We start from the raw sequence: 19,776 nt of genomic DNA, 5'->3' as shown, positions 1-19,776 counted from the left end.
CGGAAGTTTCGCATTCACCCAGCCCTTCCGTCCCCCACTCAGTAAATACAACAACGAAATCTCCTGGGATCCCCAGAGGGGATTTATGCCAATGATTTCCTAATTTTGACAAAGATACAACAAAGATGGCCGGCCATGGAGTGAACGCTGAGGTAGAACAATTGAGGTAAGGGTCTATGCTCGCTATCTTAACCCTCTTTATCAATATGAAGGAGTGTTATATATTAAATGTTCAAAATATACAGCTAACAGAAAGATCGAAGCAACACAGAGGTTTATTTCCTTTGAAAATATCATACGTGTCTTTGTATGGAATTCGGATGCGTTGGTTAATTTGAACCGCGTACCGAGAAAACCATGGAGTTTGATTATTTTACAAGGGAAATTATCAGATGCCAATCTCGATATGTATTTGACTCTGGCGTAACAATTTTTTTGGAGAAGTTTTTCCCCAGTTTTGTGTCTGGAAAATAATTTTTTCCGTTTATTTTTACACAAGCTCTTTGTACCAAACGTATTTTAAACATCTGCTGTGTACATTCATTGAAAAATATAGGCTACTGCTTTCTTTGTTGAAAATTTAGGCCACCCTGTTATATTTTAGCGGATGTTTTTTTAACATAAGGAAATAGAGCGGTCGTTAAAACCGTATTGAGTGACAATACCGTGAAAAATGGTGGGCATTTTTTACAATAAAACCCTTGAAAATAAACGTTCGATTTAGCAAGGGGCAGGAAGCGTGTGTTGATGTTCAATTTTCTCATTCCAATTTATTTGGAATTTTAAGCGGCGTTCATGTATTATTTTCCTAGAGGTCTCTCTTAATTTTTGACCTCAGCTAAACGTTAAAATGATTGCCATCTGTATATATCAATAAGCGTCTTGTTTGTGTTTATATATTCGCAGCACTAATACCACGTTGTAACGATATTCCAATATGTATATAACCGAACGCAAATAATTTAGAGATAAGCCCACGTTATTTTATATTCAAAGGCACCGCTTTGCATCATTGCAAATGTTTTTAAAGATGAATTTATGACCAAAATTAGAACCGGGCAGAAGTTATAGATACTGTAGATAGATAGCTTTATTAAAATCAATTGTAGCCAAAAGGCTGGATTACGGACTATACAAATGATTACTTAATACTAATTACAGAAAGAATAAAAAAAACTAAATAAAAAAAAAAGGCTAAAAAATACTATATACGAATATTAAAATTTGCATTACACATGATAAAGCCATTAGGAATGGATTGAGCCCTTAGGAAATAGCCATGTTGTACATGAAACTTAAACTTAAGTCATTCAATCATATAAATTGGTTTTCTTTTATCCTTTTTTCCTTCCTTATTTCTCTTTTGTTGTTGTTATCATGAGAAACTAATAGATTATGACTTTTCATTTGCTCATTTTTCAGTTGGTATCACTACAATGTAAGTCGTCATGTGGCAGAAGGCTTGTTGATGGCTAATGGTAGAGATGGGAGTTATTTACTTCGAGCTAGTGCATCTAATCCAGGAGAATATTCATTATCAGTGAGGTAAGTTATTTTGATCTCTCAGATCAGTTTGTAAGATCCCAACAACAGATGCACTTAGAGCAGCTGTCTCTTTGGTCAGAAGAATCCTTCCAACTTTTAATAGGTGTATCAGTGGCAACAATTCAAGCTGTTACAATGTAGAGGTGTGGTTACACAGACCCCTCAAAAGGCACACTTCTGCACACAGATTAGACAAGCCATGAACAACAGAGAGTGATGTATAGACAATGATGAGAATCTTACTTTTAAATTGACACTTTTTTTTTTGTTTTCTCAGATGTGCCAGTTCTGTGAAGCATTTTCAAATTGGCTGGGACGGTTCACAGTTTAAATTTGGAATGGGATCATTTTCAAATATCAGTGAATTTGTGGAACATTTTGAAAATAAGCCTTTGATTGGCGGTGATTCGGGTGAGTATAATATGTACTATTATTGAGGTCAAATTTTGAACAACAGCATTCACAGAATGAGTGCTTTCCTCCTGTTATTGTAAGGTGAATGAGAGAAAACTACTTTCTCCCTCTTTTTTTTCATTAACCAGCAGAAAACCTTCATCGTGAGATAATTTACTTTATGGTTTATTGCCTTTAACAGGGGTCCTTACTTTATTGAAATACCCTTATCCAAGAGATATTGAAGAACCAACAACCTATGAGAAAGTACGAGTACATGCAGAGTGGGGGAAAAATAGGAAAAGCAGTGTAGAAAACTCTATGGATCATTCTGTAAGTGAGAACTGCTAAAAATCTGTGCTTGAAACTTTTAAGATTTTTTTTTTTAGGGGGGGTATTGGGTGGGGGGGATTAGTATTGAATTTTGTGGTCTGATAGTGTATGTGATGGTAGTCCTGAGTACAACTTTTGTCAGTTATTAACATATCCACCATATATCTCGCAAGGGAGTCATCGCCACAGGCAGCTGGTCTCACCCATTCAATCACCTTAAATAACTCACTGAGAATTGATAATCTAAGATTGAAAATTCTTAATGTGGAATGAGGATATTTTCTTTCATATTTCCTCTGTCTACCCTTAGAACTCCTTGTTGTCTGAATTACCGTCTGCTTGTTGTACAGTTTTAAGCAAATAAGTGTTCAGAGTAATAATATGATAAGAAAATTCTTACCATGAAAAGGAGCCACCGGATGAGGAGAATTTTCTCTTGACTTTTCCAATCAACCCTCTCTCAACATCCTAAACTGCCCCTGTTCTGGGTATCTGTGTAAAATATGTTTTTGGTCTGAATAACTTAAGTGTGATATGGCCTTTTTGACTGTAGGATGGCCAGTTGAGAAACAAATGGGTTAATAAACCCCTTTGCTTTTTTTTTTTTTTTTTTTCCAGTTTGGTTCAAAAGAAGGATATCTCACTAAACTTGGTGGCAATGTAAAGGTGAGAAAACACATTTTACCACTCTCAAGATCAGATTACAAATTCTCCTGTCTGACTGCGACACATTTCCTTATATGTCGGGTGTGAGAATTTCTTTTTCTTTTAAGACAATTCACATTTGGTGAAACTAAGATAATTAATTTTTTTTCTTGCAGAATTGGAAAACAAGGTGGTTTGTACTACTGAAAAATGAACTGAAGTACTTTAAAACAAAAGGGGTGAGTTGTTGAACTAAGACACGTACTTGCCAAGGTAACAAAGTTATTTTAGTTGCAACAAATTTTTCAGATTTCTAACTTGCTTAAATTTTGCAATTAAGGACAAAGAACCTATTAAAACGATAGACCTTGAAGAATGTCAAGAAGTGGCTAGAGATGACTCATTAGGAAAAGGAAATTGTTTCAGGTAACCTTTGAGTTTAATTATTGTGGAAGACAAGTAAGTTTTGTTGCACTGACCACCCATTCTTTGGCTGCTCTCAAATGTTTCTTCTGAAAAACAATTTCTCAATATATCTGTTTTGAACTTGAGAGGTAAACATAAAAATTTAAACCTCAGGCTGTCCCTTTCTTCCAAAATACTCTACCATTTAGATGATACACAGATCCCTCTTCGATGCTTTGGTGCAAGTATGTTCAGATACAAGGAGAAAAGCAAAATACAAGCTCCCTCAGCGGGTTTCCACCCCAGTAACTCTAAGAGCCTATTCACACAAGCCAAGCTAGAGACTCGACCCTTTAACTCCCAGAAGTGATTAGTATTCATTATCTCCCTAAAATATCTATACATCATCCAGCAAACAGGTGATGAAAATACTCACACTTATCAGGTAGAATTTGTTATCTTGATCTAACACCAAATTCTTGTAACTGCTTTAACCCTTAAACTCCCATGACTGACCAAGACAGAATTTCTTCTTACAATTTCTATACAATATCAACCAGATAAGGGATGAGAATAAAGAAAAAGATCAATTTGGGGATAATTAGTTGATCAAATACTTAATTCTCTGAAGTAACATCATAAGAATTGTATTGTTGACAGCAGGGAGAATTACAAATTTGATCTGAGAGTTAAAGGGTAAAAAGAAAATGTGTAGCAGCTAGAAGGGAGAATTAGCATTCAGATCTTGGAAGTTAGAGGCTTAAAGCCTTAAATATGGAACAAAAGCTACCTTGTACAGACATTTGAAACTGAACATGCTTCAAATCTCTTTTTCCTCAGGATTGTCATGCCATACAGAACATTCTTCTGTTATGCAAATTCAACACAAGAAGCTGAAGAGTGGATCAAAATTCTCCAGTGGAAGCTGGTAAGTATCCACCCCAGTTTGTTGAAGTCCAGGTTAGAAACTGAGCCTGATTGTTAAGTAGTGTTAGTAAATAAAACTCCACTAACAAAAATAATAATTGTAATAATAACATTACTTTTCTTAATCATTATTGTCCTTAACATCATTATTGTTAACATCATCTTAGCATATCATACACCCATTAGAGCTTGGGTTTTGGGTTTTATGGCCCTCAATTAAAATGGGTTTTAACCCTTTAACTCCCATGAGTGACCAAGACAGAATTTCTCCTTACAATATCAATACAATACCAACCAGATAAGTGATGAGAATAAAGAAAAATATCAATTTGTGGGATAATTAGTTGATCCAATACTAAATTCTCTGAACTGACCCTGTAAGAATTATACGGTTGACATTGAGGAGAATGACAAATTTTATCTGGGAAATAAAAGGGTTAATATGCCAGTAGGTTAAAAAAACTTAACCTTGAGATGAAATTCTCCATTCTCAAGATTTTTTCTGTTACTTTCCAGGAAAATGTAACTGTGACAAGACAAAGGCAATCAACCTTCAGATGAGACATCAGCCTATATCAAGAGCACTTTATTCAGATATTAATTTAAATTAAAGTATTGTTTATGTAAATACATATTCTGAGTGAATCAACACTCTTACTACCAAGAAAACTTCTCTGTTGTAAAATTCTCTTTACATTATAGCGCAGGATTTGAACACAGTGAAAGGTGATTGTTGAGTAGTTTGTTTCAATTTCTTTATGTAATTTGATCAATTAGTAGAACTGTCAAAAACTTTAACGCATGTTGTCCAGCAGATTGCACATGATTGAGTTTAGGCTGTCAGATTAGGAGTTGCTAGGAATTATGTTTGAATGAGAGTCACTCAGAGCAAGAAGTGAAGGAAACACCAGCCTCTTGAGTGCTCTGCAAATCTCCCAATAGAGAGGGAATAATGACGTGCCTGCAACAGGCGAACACTTTTTTGAGTCCAAAGCAGGGTCTCATAATCTCATACCTTAACCCTTTAACCTCCCAAGATCTGATTGTCAATTCTCCCCTCTGGCTGCTACACATTTCCCTTTAAATTAATTATGAGAATTTGTTGTTTGATCAAGATTAAAACTTTCCCTTGAAAATTTTCCGTATTCTCATTACCTGTTTGCTGGATGTCTGGATATTATATGCAGAAGTTACATGTTAATCACTTGTAGAAGTTGAAGGGTTACCAATTAGTGTACAGTCTGTCCTTTTTTCTTCTTTTATTAAAATTTAAGTTGTTTTAATTATGTTTTGCCAGTGCTTCCTTTAGGATCTAAATCAAAATCAAGGAATGACTTATTCAGCTAAATTCTATATAATCTAATGAGTGTATGTCTTTATAACTAGAGAATTAGGTATTTAAAAAACTTCTTTATAAGAGTACTGCAATCAAAGCACTAGTCTTAATAAAACAGACTTCTATTAAACTTCAATCTGACTTTTGGATTGTTATTTGGTACGAGTATAAAGCAGGGTGACAGTGACTCCCTTTATGTATAACTCATGGATAACACATAAAAATTCATCTAGCTATTTCCCACTTTTTAATTAAATAATTTTTTTTGATACTTATTACTTAACCTTGATAAACTTTGGACACACAGTGACTGCAGAGAAGTCCAATTAAATTATCCTACGTTGGTAATTTGGTAATAAGGATGAAGAGGTGAGGGGAGTTATAAATATCCCACAATACTACTGGTAATACAAAACTCTATTATGGGGGATTTTGGTTGTTTCATGATAAAATTTACCTGATCCCCTTAAGACTCTGTAATATTCTTATGAAGTCCCCCTTGTTGACAGTCCCACCCTTTATCTTCAGTTAATGACAATTGATCTGCCCTCTGCTCCCCCTGAAAACCATGTGATCTCCCCAAAGATCCTCCTCTCCCCTCCCCCCCAGACAATAAATGACTGGCCCCTTAGTTCTAGCTATGTGGGCCATTTGGCTTGAGTACAGACTTAACTCTTACTTTAAAAGACAACATAGAATGCACCCCCTTCCCCTAAAAAAATTCGCGTAGGAAGTTTGTAAAGGAGCACTGTGATACTTGTAGATCACATTCCTCACACTGAATAAGGGGAGCACGCGCACACAAGTTCCAACTTTTAGATATTAAGGTTGACTAAAGGAAATTGCCAATCCATTTGTTCCCGATTTTCATTCACGCCAATAGCCATTCGTTGCCATTTGGTTTTTTCGACATCAATTTGCACCCCGCGAACCCTCAATCGGGCCAGACTGACTTCAGAAATATCTCGACAATCCTTAACTTCAAGAACACTGAGTAAAGAGCAGTATTCTCCGATCAGTTTTACAGCAGAATTGGAAACTCGCCAACAGCCTCGTAAACCGAGATGTTTCAGCTGAGGACACGAGTTTGCAATGATTCGAACACAATTATCGCTAATACCATAACAGTCATTAAGAAGCACAGTTTGCAATCCATTGCAGCACGAGGCTAGGGAGGAAACACATGAATCAGCGACGTCCCAGCAGCCCGTCAAATCAATGATCTGAAGAGAATTGCAGCATAAAGATAACTGCGTAATGGCGTCGGATGATACCCAACGACATTCGCGTAACTTTAACACTTTCAAATCCGGGTTAAACTCCGCTAACGTGAAGAGCGCTAGATTTGTCAAACTCGAACAAGCAGTTAAATCAAGCTCGCATAGCCGAGTATTTCGCTTTAATAATTCAACCAAGACGTCATCGCTCAGCCAGCTTTTGCAGTTCTTCAGGACCAGCGTTCTTAAACAAGAATTTGATTTAGTCATTAACATGAAAGCATTCGATGTAAGGCGAGATGAAATCCGGCTACAATCTAGAGTTCTTTGCCAAGAGAAGTACGAATCACAAGCCTCTCGGAAGAATATGCACACTTTTCTGAGCTGAAATAATTGTGGTATGGTGAAACAGGGAAATATATGCGGAAAAACAACGTCTTCCCAAGGAAGATTGAAGAAATTTGGAGAAATGACTTGCCTGTCAGCCATCTTGCTTTACATTCATGTTTGGGATCAGCCCTATGGGATCTGGATACGAATGACTGACTCGTCCCAAGCCCCACGTCGTGCGCGCCTCATTCGATCTCCCTCCTTGATAAAATTCATTTCGTGTTGTTTCATTTTATTTCCTTTTTTCTTCATTCCTGCCTTGTTTTTTATTTTATGGTTTTTTTGGGTTTAGAAAATGTAGTAAAATGAATTCATCTTTGAGAAACAACCTTTAAAAACCAGTCTGTCCCGTTAGGGGGACAGGAAAGGCGCGGAGAGTCAACCTCGTTCCCATGGACTGTTCCCTAACCTGAGGGAAGTAAGGGAAAAGGCCATGAGAACGAGGTTGCGGAAAAGTGGCAAAATTTGAGCCAGTAAATACATGATTGATTCCTCTAAGATTTGTGTCATAATGTCAGACGCTGAAATATTAATTAGTCGATAATTGATGTGTTTGGCCACACCTCGATTTTAATTTGGCATAGACATAAATCGGTTTGTTCAGGTATTTTTATCAAAATATCTGTCTAGACAGGAAGGCGACCAGGAGTGTCGATGTCACTCAGGGGGTCCAACAGCATTAAATAATAGTCTTTGTGTATAAGGAGAGTCACTGACTCTGAAATGATCATCTAAAATTATGTGATTAATGTCCTCTTAACAAAGCTGTCTGTCCACTTGAGTCGCGAGCCAGAAAAGGAGAACAAACAGGAATCTGCTTTTCAAAGAGAAAAGCAATCAAGTGGGAATACATATTCTGCAAATTACGAACACCCAAAAAGTACCTTTTAAAATTTCCACCTCGCAAAATTTCGTCCCACCCAGTGAAGTTATTAAAGTCCTTTTAACCCCCCCAAAAGCCCTCGTATTATAGGTCGCGCACCAAAAACTTAACGACTCACCCTTTACTCCGGATTAATTAAGCCTCTGTCTGTCCAAGTTGTTAGGGCCGACTAGCGGCCGAATAAACGAACTGATATTGACTAAGTCAAGGTAGCTCGGTAGCACATGGCTTTTGTCTTAAAAAGTAGTTTCGTGTCGGGGACTGCGATTGCTATGCTCGTTTTTTACAGTATTTGTTCTTTTCCCACTGTCTATTGCACAGAATACGAAAGTATGAGGTTTACAATTTCCTTTTACCCCTGATGTACTCTTTATTAAGGTTTTCTTCGTTCAGTTATTACCGTAGGCGTAGATCAATTCGAAACAACACAAATGTCTGTAATTTGAAAGTAGTACGCAATCACGAGTTGACCTGGATTAAAGCGTTGTGTCCTACAACTACGCGTCCGAAAAACTCTATACGAATTCAGGTCCGCAACACAAATAACCTGCCGCTATTGTGTGAGAACCCTTACGGATGTCCTCTTCCTAACCCTCCCCCCAATCCCCCCCCCCCCAAAAAAAAATGGTAATCGAACAAACCTCGAACCTACGGCTTTACAATGGATCTTGGTGTTATCGTTCCTCTGTTTAATTTTATTTGTTTTTTAATTTGTTTGAATTTTAATCCCCACCAAAGCCTATCGTTGACGTAATCTGATGTAAGATGGGCGCTGAATATTTTTTATTTTTTATTCAACCCTCCCATCGGTGTTTGTTATCAATAGTAAATCCTCGACCGAAAAAATCTAATAAGGGGGTATGTTTCTTAAGAAACTGTGGTGCTGCGTCAGTGGGAGAGTATAACAGGGCAATTTAGTGTTATCAACTGAGCTGAAAACATAAATTGGTCAGCGTTAAGAGTTTAAAGGCAGACGTTTCGAGCGTTAGCCCTTCGTCAGAGCGATCGACGAAGGGCTAACGCTCGAAACTTCAGCCTTTAAACTCTTTACGCTGGCCAATTTACGTTTTCAGCTCAGTTGATAACACTAAATTACCCCCAAAAAGTCTAAGCCTAATACGATGCGCAGGTATGTCTGACGCTGCTGCTCTCTTCTCTGTTCTCATTTCTTTTATCTGTCTCCCCTGAGAAGAAACCTACAACCCATTTACCTCATGAGAGTGGCTATCTCGAGGGTAAAAGGAATGACCGCCAACTAAAGAAACTCTTCATTGTTGAACAAATTCTCCTTTTCAGTGCAATAGGAAATGAAGGTAAAACCGTATGGAGAATATGTATACTGATCATAAAGTGTAACTGATAAATCAGTAAATAAAACCCACACACAACCCACAATTCCTCCAATCACTCCGACGAAAGGCTAACACTCGAAACTTCAGCATTTTAACTCTTCACGGTGCTCAGTTAACGTTTTCAACTTAGTATGCAAAGGTAGACAAACTCTCAAGGCATGCATAAGCTAAAAATTGAACGGGGATGGCTACAGATGGATAAGACAGACCCAGATTGAAGATGATGGACGAACTATGGAAATTTGAGAAATACAGTGTTAAATTTTACACCACGGACAAATCGTGACATTGCACCAAAAAGGAACTTCAACAATCCAAAGATGATGATGTCGTCATCAAGAACTGTCGGTGACACCCCATAAAAGGAATGATGTTTATCCAGTGGGAACTTCAATCATTTCCGCCGAATGCTATTTTCCCAATATTGTACCCCGGTTATTGCAGCAAATTGACCTCCGGGAAAGAATAATTGTGGTGGTTCGAGTGATACCATGATTCGCGCTGAACTTACGTGTTGCTGCTGGTAGTCTCTCAACCGTGAATGAAAGCGGCAAGGCAATTCGGAACGACTTGTGAAATTTGTTTGCATAACAACATGTTCTAGACAGTGACCCAGAGTGCTGGTAAATTGAAACGAACAACTTGTGCCGCTTTCATACAGACGTTATTGACAGAAATATATTGAAGGCAACTAGCTTGGCCAAACGACGTGTAAAGGTACGTTAACATGCGAATTAGAAGTCTCATTATTTTTGGTTGATCACAGCCTTCAGCACCGAGTCAAGAAACCTGATTTATCCGGCATGCTTATCGTATCGCCAATCACTCGACTAGTATGAGTCAGTGTGAATTTTCACTCCGAGTTTCGGCTTCCGGGGACAGTACATAATGTTACATCTGTGCTATGATTTTCACAAAGTATTGAAATTCTGTTTGTGAATCATGGCTTACACTGTAATCATTTCACAATGTTTTCGAACAGGTTCAGCAATTCGTGCTGGTTTTCGATTTCGTTTTGAACTTGAATTTTTTAGCTTTAACCATAAGGAGCTCGTCAACGAATTTAAACTGCTCAAGTATTTAGTTAAAGCGTAAGTATGGGTCATTCAGAGATTTAATAGATTTATCAACCGCCAGGCGGTGTTTCTATCATATTCCTTCACAGCTTGCGAGAAATTTCTTAACCATCATCTATTGTGCTCTCAAGTAGACCAGCAGTATCGCTGTGTTTAATTATAAATACTAAAGGACTAAATAGCGTTCTAAAACGTGACGTAACTTTTACAAAAGTGTTCTTGCTGTTTTGGCAAATTATTTCTCATTTTATGTATAATTAGCAGTCATAACAACGTCGAAGTTGTGAACGAATAGGCAATTAAAATGTAATTGGTGAATAAATTATTTATCAGCCTCCTGGGAACTGTTTTCTTTTTCTCATAATTTTATTTATTATTTTTCATTAACGGAGTTCTGATGCAAAACCAAAAAAACATCTTTAAAAATTTGTAATTTTGTTCCAGAAATTTGCGCTATGTGTAATATTAAAGGGGAAATAACGAAGACGACAAATTAATTTTGGTCAAACTCGTCCTAGGATATCGGAAACAATATTTCGGTTTCCGTCACAAAAGTGGCAAATTAACCCGAAAATAAAAAAAAACACTTGTTGATTTTCGACTGAGAGGAAAATCTACAGCTCGATAGCTCTTCCAAGATTCCTTTCAAAAATCTCGTGAAGATATGGCTGCTGAATCGAAAAATATAGAAATAAAATAGACAGCAAACATTACAGTAATCGTCGATACGCAGCCAGGATATCAGTTTTACCCCACAATAGGCCACTCAAAGTCTATATCGAAAACTTCATCCTGGTAACAATGACATACAAAAAGAATCTGGCTTGTTTTCAAATTACAGATTATGCGTTGTTCGAGACGCATTAATATTATCATGACGATGTTTGTCAGGATTTTAGGAAAAGGGGATAAGCACCTCTTACATTGAGTCATGTCACAGAAAAGACAGATTTAGGACGAAATTTAACCTTTAAAATTGTCGGTTGATAGTAAAAAAAAAATCTGCGGATGTCATCTCTCGATCTCTGTGCGTTTTTCAGTTTCGGGTTCAACTAAGCCACTGAGATGATGCGGAACCCGCAAATTCTTTCCTCTGTGATACAGTGCCAAGGGATTTCCTATAATGAGATTTTCCCGAAAACATAAAATGAGATTCAAAGAAATTTTTTTTTCCGGAAAATTGTCTTAGTCTCAGAACTTAACATCTCCTCACGAAAATGTTCTTCTATACCTTGCCGACGCAAAAAAAATGTTTATAAGATTATGGCGAGCGAGAGAACACCGAAACCAAGATTATTTTTTTCTTTTTCGCTCATCGCTTTGTGACTTGGCGGCGCTGCCACTGTCAAGAAAAGAAAAGAGAAATACTGTAGTGAATTCCCGCCTTTTTTCGATTAATCATAGCGGAGCTCTAGAGCGCGAAGCGCGTCAGTTAGAAACATAATACGTAAGGAAATATGTTAACCTGTCAAAGCAAGGTCTTAGGTTGTAAAGTAAGCTGTTGTGGAATTTTTCGAGCGCGTTACACTACACATAGCAGACCTTCGTTTTTGAAAATTAACGATTTTGGCTCTTTTAAAAATACTCGTCCTCAGCATACTTGGACGCGAGACAGAGAAGTTGACATTGAATGATAACTTACAGGGTATAACTACAGAGAAAACGTAACAGCATTCAAGCTTTATCATTTGCTTGTACTGTTTCGGTTATGAATCGTTTCTCTTTCTTTCTTGTTTACTTTCTTAAGTGCTGGAAGTTATTCTTAACTGTGCGATAGGACATCCTCAAAAGATAAGTTCAGACTACATTTGTTTTTGAAACTTTTTTTTCCCGGAAATTTACTAAAAAGCCTCAACGCCGAGTATTAGACCCAGTTACCGTAGATCACGTCCAAATATACCTAATGGCAAGGGTGATAGCACTGAGATCACTTCCCGAACCGTAGACCCGTCGAAGAAAAATGTAAACTCAGAGACTGTCTACTCCAATGGTGATGTTAATTTTTTTTACCGCTGAGACCGGCGGGTTTATTTTGATCATTTCCTTATCAAATAAAACAAAAACAAAAAAAACTTTAAAAGTTTTTCATAATCAATATTGAATGTCGTAGTATTGTTTAACTCTTTCGCTCAGGTTCATTTTACGTATTTCGAGTTCATGTGCCTCGAATCGTTCTGGAATTTATTTGGACTGGAAAATCCTCAAAGCAAACTGTAATTTATTTAACATGTATGGTGATTCGATCTGCAGCTTTGTATTTTAGCCTTAAAATCTTGCGGATTTTCTTTACCTCAAATTGGAAAGACACTAAAAATATGAATAAATTTTATTTTCTTTCGGAAAGATAACCCTTCAAAGGGTCAATTCATATTTTCTTTTAATAATTCACGGAAATTCGAGTTAATGTCAAATATCGATATTAGACTTAGAGAAACTGAGCATCACATCTCTGATTGGGTGATAATTTCCCGCCAAAGTCTCGAGACACAACACATTTGTCAGCAATAATTATCGAAAACAGCTGTTTTGGAAAATACGACGCGAACCCGAGTTTTTGACAATTTGAAACTTATTTCAACCGCAGAAGCGACTGTTGTGAAAGCGATAAAAGCTCCTACCTCGAAAATCTCCGCAGCTTTGTATAATTTTTATAGTTATAGCTTTCTTCTCAAGATGATCGAACTGCTGAGAACATTGAAGAATTTCCTTCATTCTTCCTCTGGGTAAATATACATGGTTTTAATATTTCAACAAATTTAAATTTTTTCCGCTTGCTTTACAAACACGAATCTCATAACTAGTGTTTCAATTCACTCCGAAGAAAAAGCTGTACATTCGCTCGTTTCTTTCTATTTTAAACTATCGATATTATATTAAAGTGCGACCGTATTTTTGTGCGGTTTTATAGAGAGACTTTAAAACAATCTCAATTCAGGAATACTTCTGGGCTATGTGGCCGTGAGTGCTTCTATCTTTGGTCTAGACTCCAAGAGAAGCCTTTGAATAGATCGAAAATGGGTTTAATGTCAGCAACGCCAATTTATGTAAATTCAGAGACGTGCAGCGGGAGAAGATTGCAACGATTTTGCTTCCTACATACAAGACCATAAATAACTAATTTTTGAAAGAAACTGAAAAAAACAGCAGTAATGTTAAGCAAAAATATTTTTCTTTTTAATCAGGATAAAATTTTTGCCCTCTGTTTACTGTAAGTTTTTTCTTTTTCTGCATTTTTCAAGGCTGTACATGTGGTAGTTATGGCAGTTTCTCAGAATTTTTTTTTTGTTTTAGTCGGCTCCGTAAAATGGGAAAATGGCCATCTGAATTTATATAAATATAAACTGGTTTGGTCTTGGTTAGCTGTTGTAGTTCCGCGCAATCAAAAATAAATTCAGTTTGTCTCGCGATAGATTTATGCATCCAGAAAAAAATACACAAGGAAAAAATACATGCGATACAGCTTGAGAACAATGTTGACGGCGTCGAAGGTTATTGTTTATCAAAAAAAAAAAAAAACCCGTTGAAAGGTTGCCGTCGCACAAACTATTGTTCGCTCAATTTTTTATGATATTTTCGGACGGTTGTGTATTGAAACGAGCTGTACAAACATTGTGAAAATCTGCTGATAAGCTAGCAGGCTCTTCAAAATATTACACAGCGCACATTTAGAAGGATTATTTCATGGGCATCAACATCCAAGCGACTGTAGATGATGCATTTGAATAATTTGCGGGCGTTTCCCTTACCAAAGCATTTCAACAGGTGTTATTATTTCGTTACAAAACTTCACTTGTTCTGATCAGAATTTATATAGTACTCTTACAGCAATATTACTTCTCCCATGATCAGCAATTTTTTCGTACAGCTAGTGATTGATCCTTTTCGTTTTCTCTAAATGCACAAGAACGCTTGTTAAGACTATCTCCGTTTGCGTGTACAACAGGTGTTTAACTGAAATCCGTTGACGCATTGCACGGAGATACGGAAAGAAATATGGCAATCTTTGTTTTAAACTTGGTCTTCAATTAAAGAAAAAACGCCACCAGAATGACTCTGACACAATTTTGAGTCTCCCGTAAGGTCTAAAATCTCAGCTCTACCGACTGCACTGTTAAGAATCCGTCGTTGAGCGATGCCGCATAAAAAGATTTACATGAGGGAATCAGAGGCAGAGGAACCAACTCGTTACAGAACGGTAACAAAATTATGAATTTCGTAGGATTTTTTCCAATAATGTTTTTTGGCGCACGACCGGCAAAATTGATTCGCTCAAGTCTGCTCGAGATTTGACCACTTTGTTCATTCTAAGTGAGCAATTTTTTTAAAATCCATTGGTGCAACAGAAGAAATATTTGAGGAGCCAAGTCATTGGTTTCAGCGTTTTGAACAATTTGGAACTGAAGGCGATTTTTCTCGTGGCGAAAAAGGATTAAAATATATTTTGACGTCCCGTTATCATGTACTGCGTGTTATTAAAGTGGAACCAATGTTAGGCTTCTCTTTGTTACCATGACAACAAATTGAAAATCGTCTACCAGTTGAAGATTCGTTCTGCCTCTTTACCTTACCTGCCAGGGTTAGATTGCAATGCATAAAATTTTTAAATCCTGATTGGCCAAATTTGTCGCTTTTCAACAGATGTTGTGCCTTCCTTACTGATAAATTTGAATTTTACGTTTAAAAAAAGTAATTCGCGTAGATGAACAATTTCTCGATCAATCTATTTTTTAATTTGAACCAGATTTGGCCAGACAACCGATATAAATGCTATATTTGACCTCACATCTGGTGCCAATGGTAGATGGCAAAAGGTGTTAAATACCTCTTTTGTACAGGTAACATAACCAGCTTACGCTAATATCAATGTGAGGTAACGCAATATCTGTCACGCAATACCTACGGAAACGCGTCCTTTACACATTTTCCCAACAATTGTATTAATCCGCTATTTGACACGAGCCAGAATGAAGAGGACTTCTCATCTGACAGTACCTAAAGTAAAAGTTTTCTCCGAAAAAGAGAGGTATCCCATTAATCCAACTTATCTTAAATTTACATGCGGTTACTTCAAGATGGCCGGCTATTTCAATTTTCTCTTCTTCAACAGAAAAATGCCATCTGTTTACCACGAACATTGTGGCAAACCTGGACCGAAAAGCAACGATTATGTTCCTCCGCCTGAAGCGAGATATTTCAAGTCTCGGAGTGCTCCTAATTCCCCTTTAATGGGAGAACGGAGATCCGCTACCCCCAGGGACTCCCCGCGTCTTGCTCGAGAAGTACATCGACTTTCTGAGAAAGTGTCGCAAGTGAAAAGCCCGAGGTCCCCCAGAGTGGGACGAAGTAAATCTTTCAACTCTAAAGGTACGTACTGAAAAAATAACGCTAATATCATGTTTATAGAATCATATATTGCATTGTTACAACTTACATCACGTTCTTTACGGATTCTCTCTCGGTTCGGTCTCTTTATTACACATCGTGAAGCTAAGATAGCCTAACGCCAATATTCTAATCTTTATCAGTTTATCTTCATACCTATCTCTGCTTTGTTCACATTCATAGATTTATGAAAGGCGCTAGATCTAATTAACTTTTTGTGACTTGTTTTCAAATTTGAAAATATAAGATTTCGCGGTTTACAATTTGTTAAAGCACTTATCCAAGGACGTTTGACTCAAAATAGACTACCAATTAAGATCTATTTTCGATATTGCTTTAACAAGCACTAGCACAATTATTGCCTTAAAACTTTGACTTCAGCGCCCATTTTAAGCTAAACCGATTCTGTAAACTTTGCTAATTGCTCCGCACTCCATCGACAGCTTTTATAATTTGTTGTCATTTTTTATAGTCAACTTTCAGTTAAGCTATTCAGATAAGTTATAGGGAAGATAAGAAGTATTAACAAATATCGAAAACAGTTCGGGAATGCTATATCGCATTAAGAAGGCAAACATAACATATTGCCTTAATGAATCATGCTATTAAGGTATATCCTACGTCGGGCTGTTTAAAGGATCTAAGTCACAGGTACTGTGTTGGTCATAAATATATTAGTTGTTTAACATCATTAGAAAAAACCAGACAGGTTCATGGCTTTTTTCCAATCAAAATATCTTCCGCAATACCCAGTCCCCTCTTTCTTAACTCTCACCAATTTTTTTATGCAAAAGACTGGGATGGAGGTTGCCTTCGCAATCAGGTTTAGTCTTGGCTCTTCTTTGTCTAGATAAAACGCATTAATGATGCAATACATGTTGGGTTTATTGTTACTGCGCTGTACTCCTGATTGAGAGGTCCCGCTTCAAGCCCTGGCCGGGTCATTGAGTAAGACCATGAACAAAAAAGGGACGTTATTTTATCTTGATAAGACACACTGCCTTACTCTACCCGGGAGCATAAATATCTTATTAGACGTTTTGGTGTGTAGTGTCGCTAAGTATTTTTACGAGTTGTGCCGTATTTTGACGAGCAACTAGGGCGAGTCAAAATACAAATAACAAGAAAAAATACGAAGTGATGCTACACACCAAAACGTCTAATAAGTTATTTTTTATCCAACTGCTTTTTTTTTCTGCCAAGTTTTTCTGCTCATTTCTCATAAGGCGGGAAAAGCAAAGTGGATAGAGAAGCGTAACGCGCGCAGCCAACTGGTTATACAGGTTTTTTTACAGTAAAAAATAACCAACTGTCCAAATAACCGTACAATATCGCAGGATACTTGTACTCTATTCAGTTGGATAATAAAAATAGATACTACAGCTCTCTCAATGGAATCTTAACAAAGGCAGCGAGTGTGGCAGGGGTAAGCTGGGATGGATTGTAATCCTCTCTAGGTGGGGAAGCAATGTTCAGAGTCGCTTCGTGCCAATGAGGATAAGCTTCGGTCATATGCGTCGTTAATCTTTAAGCTGCCTCAAAGTTTTACTGCATCTATGGACGTGAATGAAGAAGGGTGATTGAGAGTGCATGATGCAGTTTTAAACTGGAAGAAATTAAAATCTAAAACCAACCACTCGCTCTGAAGTCTGTATTTTCTATTCCTCCTCTCTGCTTCTTCTTTTTTTATTATCATTTTGGCTCACCTCTTTCTGGCTGGGCCTACTTTTTTCCTTGGGAGGGGGAGAGATCAAACTGTTATCTTGAATAGGTTTCTTTCGGCCCTTGAAAAAGAAGACACTTAGCAAGAGCAGTGTTTTTCAGAGTTTTTTCAGAAACGTACCGCGGGTGACATAACGCTCTGCGCTTATTATCATGCAGGGAAGAATTTTAGGTTAGAGAGATTTTTCGAAAGGTTTTGTTTATTTTGTTAATAGCAAAGGATTACGGCAACAAAAAATGTTCGGCATTTATGTAAACCCGGGTAAATTTCTCAACCATTCTGTTTCTGATGTTCCAGTCGCTTTTCCTTTTTTCCTCATCCTCTCCTTGTTTCCCATCATTTTTCTTTTGTTCGTTTTCTATAAAAAAAAATTGTTGTATTTACACCGTTATCTCGCACTCGCGGATTTTTCCATTTAGAAAAGATTGAAAAAAATTGTTTACAATACACTCGAGGAGACGTATTCTTACGACATGACCAAGAGCTCATAGCGAAAGTTATATTTAGAAAGTTTGACACGGAAAATTTATATGAAATTCTTTGACCCTGCATCAAAATTCTGTGTTAATAGTAATAGTGTAATAATATTTATTATTTGTTACGCGCATTTTACATGTGCATATGATCAAATGCGCGATTAAAAAAATATGCTAGACAAGTCGCCCAAAAATAGGTTACAGGAAACGATTTGTGGCTTTGAGTGTTTTAGAGTCTTGTCAACCTATGCTCTGCTGGCCTTCTGTGTGTAGTGACTGAGTCAAATCCCCACTCCACCCTAGACAGAGCAGCTCTTTTGGTCTGTTTTTAGCGTGACGTCATTGGCAGCTTTGCACCTTGCCCGCGAGTACGAAGAATTCATAATCGTATGTCGAGGCTCGAGAGGTCAAATCTAGCGGCAAAACGCGATGACTGAATGTCACAAGTGCGGTAAACTGGTATATTTTGGTAAGTTTAGTAGTTTGAAAACAAAATACCGCCCGTAGTTTCAAAAATAATGCTTTCGATGGAGCAAGAAAGCGTGATCAATTTTGATCCGCCCGGAATCGATTGCCGGAACGGGGACCGATGACAAATTACCCTGACACGGCGGTCTTCGTTTGGGAAAATTTTTCCTTGTGATTTATTTGTGTGATATTTTGCAGCGGAACAGAGGAACTCTCTGGGAAAAGTCTGGCATCCTGGCTGTTTGCGATGCGAAGAATGCGGTAAACGATTAAACCCTGGCCAACATTCAGAGGTATAGTACTGCATTAACTTGATTTCACTGAGTGGTTTGCCCAATTAAATAACGCATTATTTGTCAGTTCTTCTGGTCTATATACATTTTTTCCAGTAGAAGAGGCAATAAAAGATTTATATTTTGTAGTATTCTGTAATCAAATTCAAGAAACGAAATACTTTTTCTAAATCGTGTATGCACTTATAAACATTAACTCGAACGAAAATTTTTCTGAAGAATATTAGGCCTAACGTTTAAAACCTTTGCGTCCGGGTGCAAAATTTCACGATAATGTTTCATGAAGTTTATGTATGACGGCTGTATAAGCTCCTAGAGTATGTTGTCTGGTGGGTTCTTTTCACACTTTTTGAAAACCTCTGTACGAGAAAAATGCTATAAATATTGTTAATATTATAGTAATGTTCGCTCAGTCTATTAAATTGCGTGTTAAAGGTGTATCACGCGATTATTTTTTTTTTTGAGCTGGGTGCGATGGGCCGTAGATCAGTGCATTACGATAAATAAAACCCAGCTCTCAGATAAAAGGAAGAATAAGCAACTTGCCTGTTTGTTTAATTATTAGTGCGATTAACTTTGTAAAATAAACTTATTTTTGATTCAAAATATTTTTGTCATTCATATGGAAGTTTATGTCCGACAATGATAAATTTCAACCTGTCAAAGTCCAGGGCTTAGCTGTTTATTTTATAAATAAAAAAAATAGCTTTTTGGCCTTAATTTAGTTTAAGTAAGGTAGATAACAGCCAAAACATTCTTGACCACAGCAACTCGTTGTAGGTCAAATATTTGTAATGTTACTTCGAGTGAGTGTTCTAGATGCTAATTTTTTTCCTTTGGGTGCTTTCTATTAATAACCGCCTGGTCTATTTCCAGCTAGTTGCCAGTGATTTTATGTCAAAGATATGATTGTGAGTTTGTTGTAAATTCAT

General features: G+C 37.1%; 3 protein-coding genes across 6 annotated transcripts in view; 2 read left to right on the top strand and 1 right to left on the bottom strand.

Annotated features, from left to right (window-relative positions):
* The first annotated feature begins 50 nt into the window (after positions 1–50).
* Positions 51–5,720, top strand: LOC113671125 (dual adapter for phosphotyrosine and 3-phosphotyrosine and 3-phosphoinositide). Its single transcript, XM_089195773.1, has 9 exons — positions 51–166; positions 1,423–1,545; positions 1,823–1,956; positions 2,141–2,271; positions 2,890–2,937; positions 3,093–3,155; positions 3,257–3,342; positions 4,162–4,249; positions 4,765–5,720. Exons 1-9 carry the CDS (start codon positions 126–128, stop codon positions 4,807–4,809), a joined length of 759 nt encoding a protein of 252 aa, XP_089051899.1. The 5' UTR covers positions 51–125; the 3' UTR covers positions 4,810–5,720.
* LOC113671124 (uncharacterized) lies at positions 4,820–7,320 on the bottom strand. The gene has a single exon (XM_027187343.2). It carries the CDS (start codon positions 7,288–7,290, stop codon positions 6,400–6,402), a length of 891 nt encoding a protein of 296 aa, XP_027043144.1. The 5' UTR covers positions 7,291–7,320; the 3' UTR covers positions 4,820–6,399.
* Positions 7,321–9,475: 2,155 nt separating this feature from the next.
* The window catches only part of LOC113671116 (ras association domain-containing protein 4), an 18,619-nt gene continuing 8,318 nt past the window's right edge, over positions 9,476–19,776 (top strand). The window contains exons 1-3 of one of the 4 annotated variants that reach the window (XM_089195758.1): positions 9,476–10,143; positions 15,610–15,866; positions 18,750–18,844. In XM_089195758.1, coding sequence (XP_089051884.1) covers positions 15,614–15,866; positions 18,750–18,844 — 348 coding nt within the window. In that variant the 5' untranslated portion in view covers positions 9,476–10,143; positions 15,610–15,613. Of the gene's footprint in view, positions 10,144–13,027; positions 13,226–15,370; positions 15,526–15,609; positions 15,867–18,396; positions 18,553–18,749; positions 18,845–19,776 lie in introns of those variants that run through there. The other 3 variants (XM_089195753.1, XM_089195750.1, XM_089195761.1) reach the window with 3 other exon arrangements.

The sequence above is a fragment of the Pocillopora damicornis genome, chromosome 1 (genome assembly GCF_964200805.1).
Source record: "Pocillopora damicornis chromosome 1, jaPocDami1.2, whole genome shotgun sequence".
Lineage (NCBI taxonomy): Eukaryota > Metazoa > Cnidaria > Anthozoa > Scleractinia > Pocilloporidae > Pocillopora > Pocillopora damicornis.
Note: the sequence above shows the minus strand (reverse complement) of the source record. Positions and strands in the feature narration are given on the sequence as shown.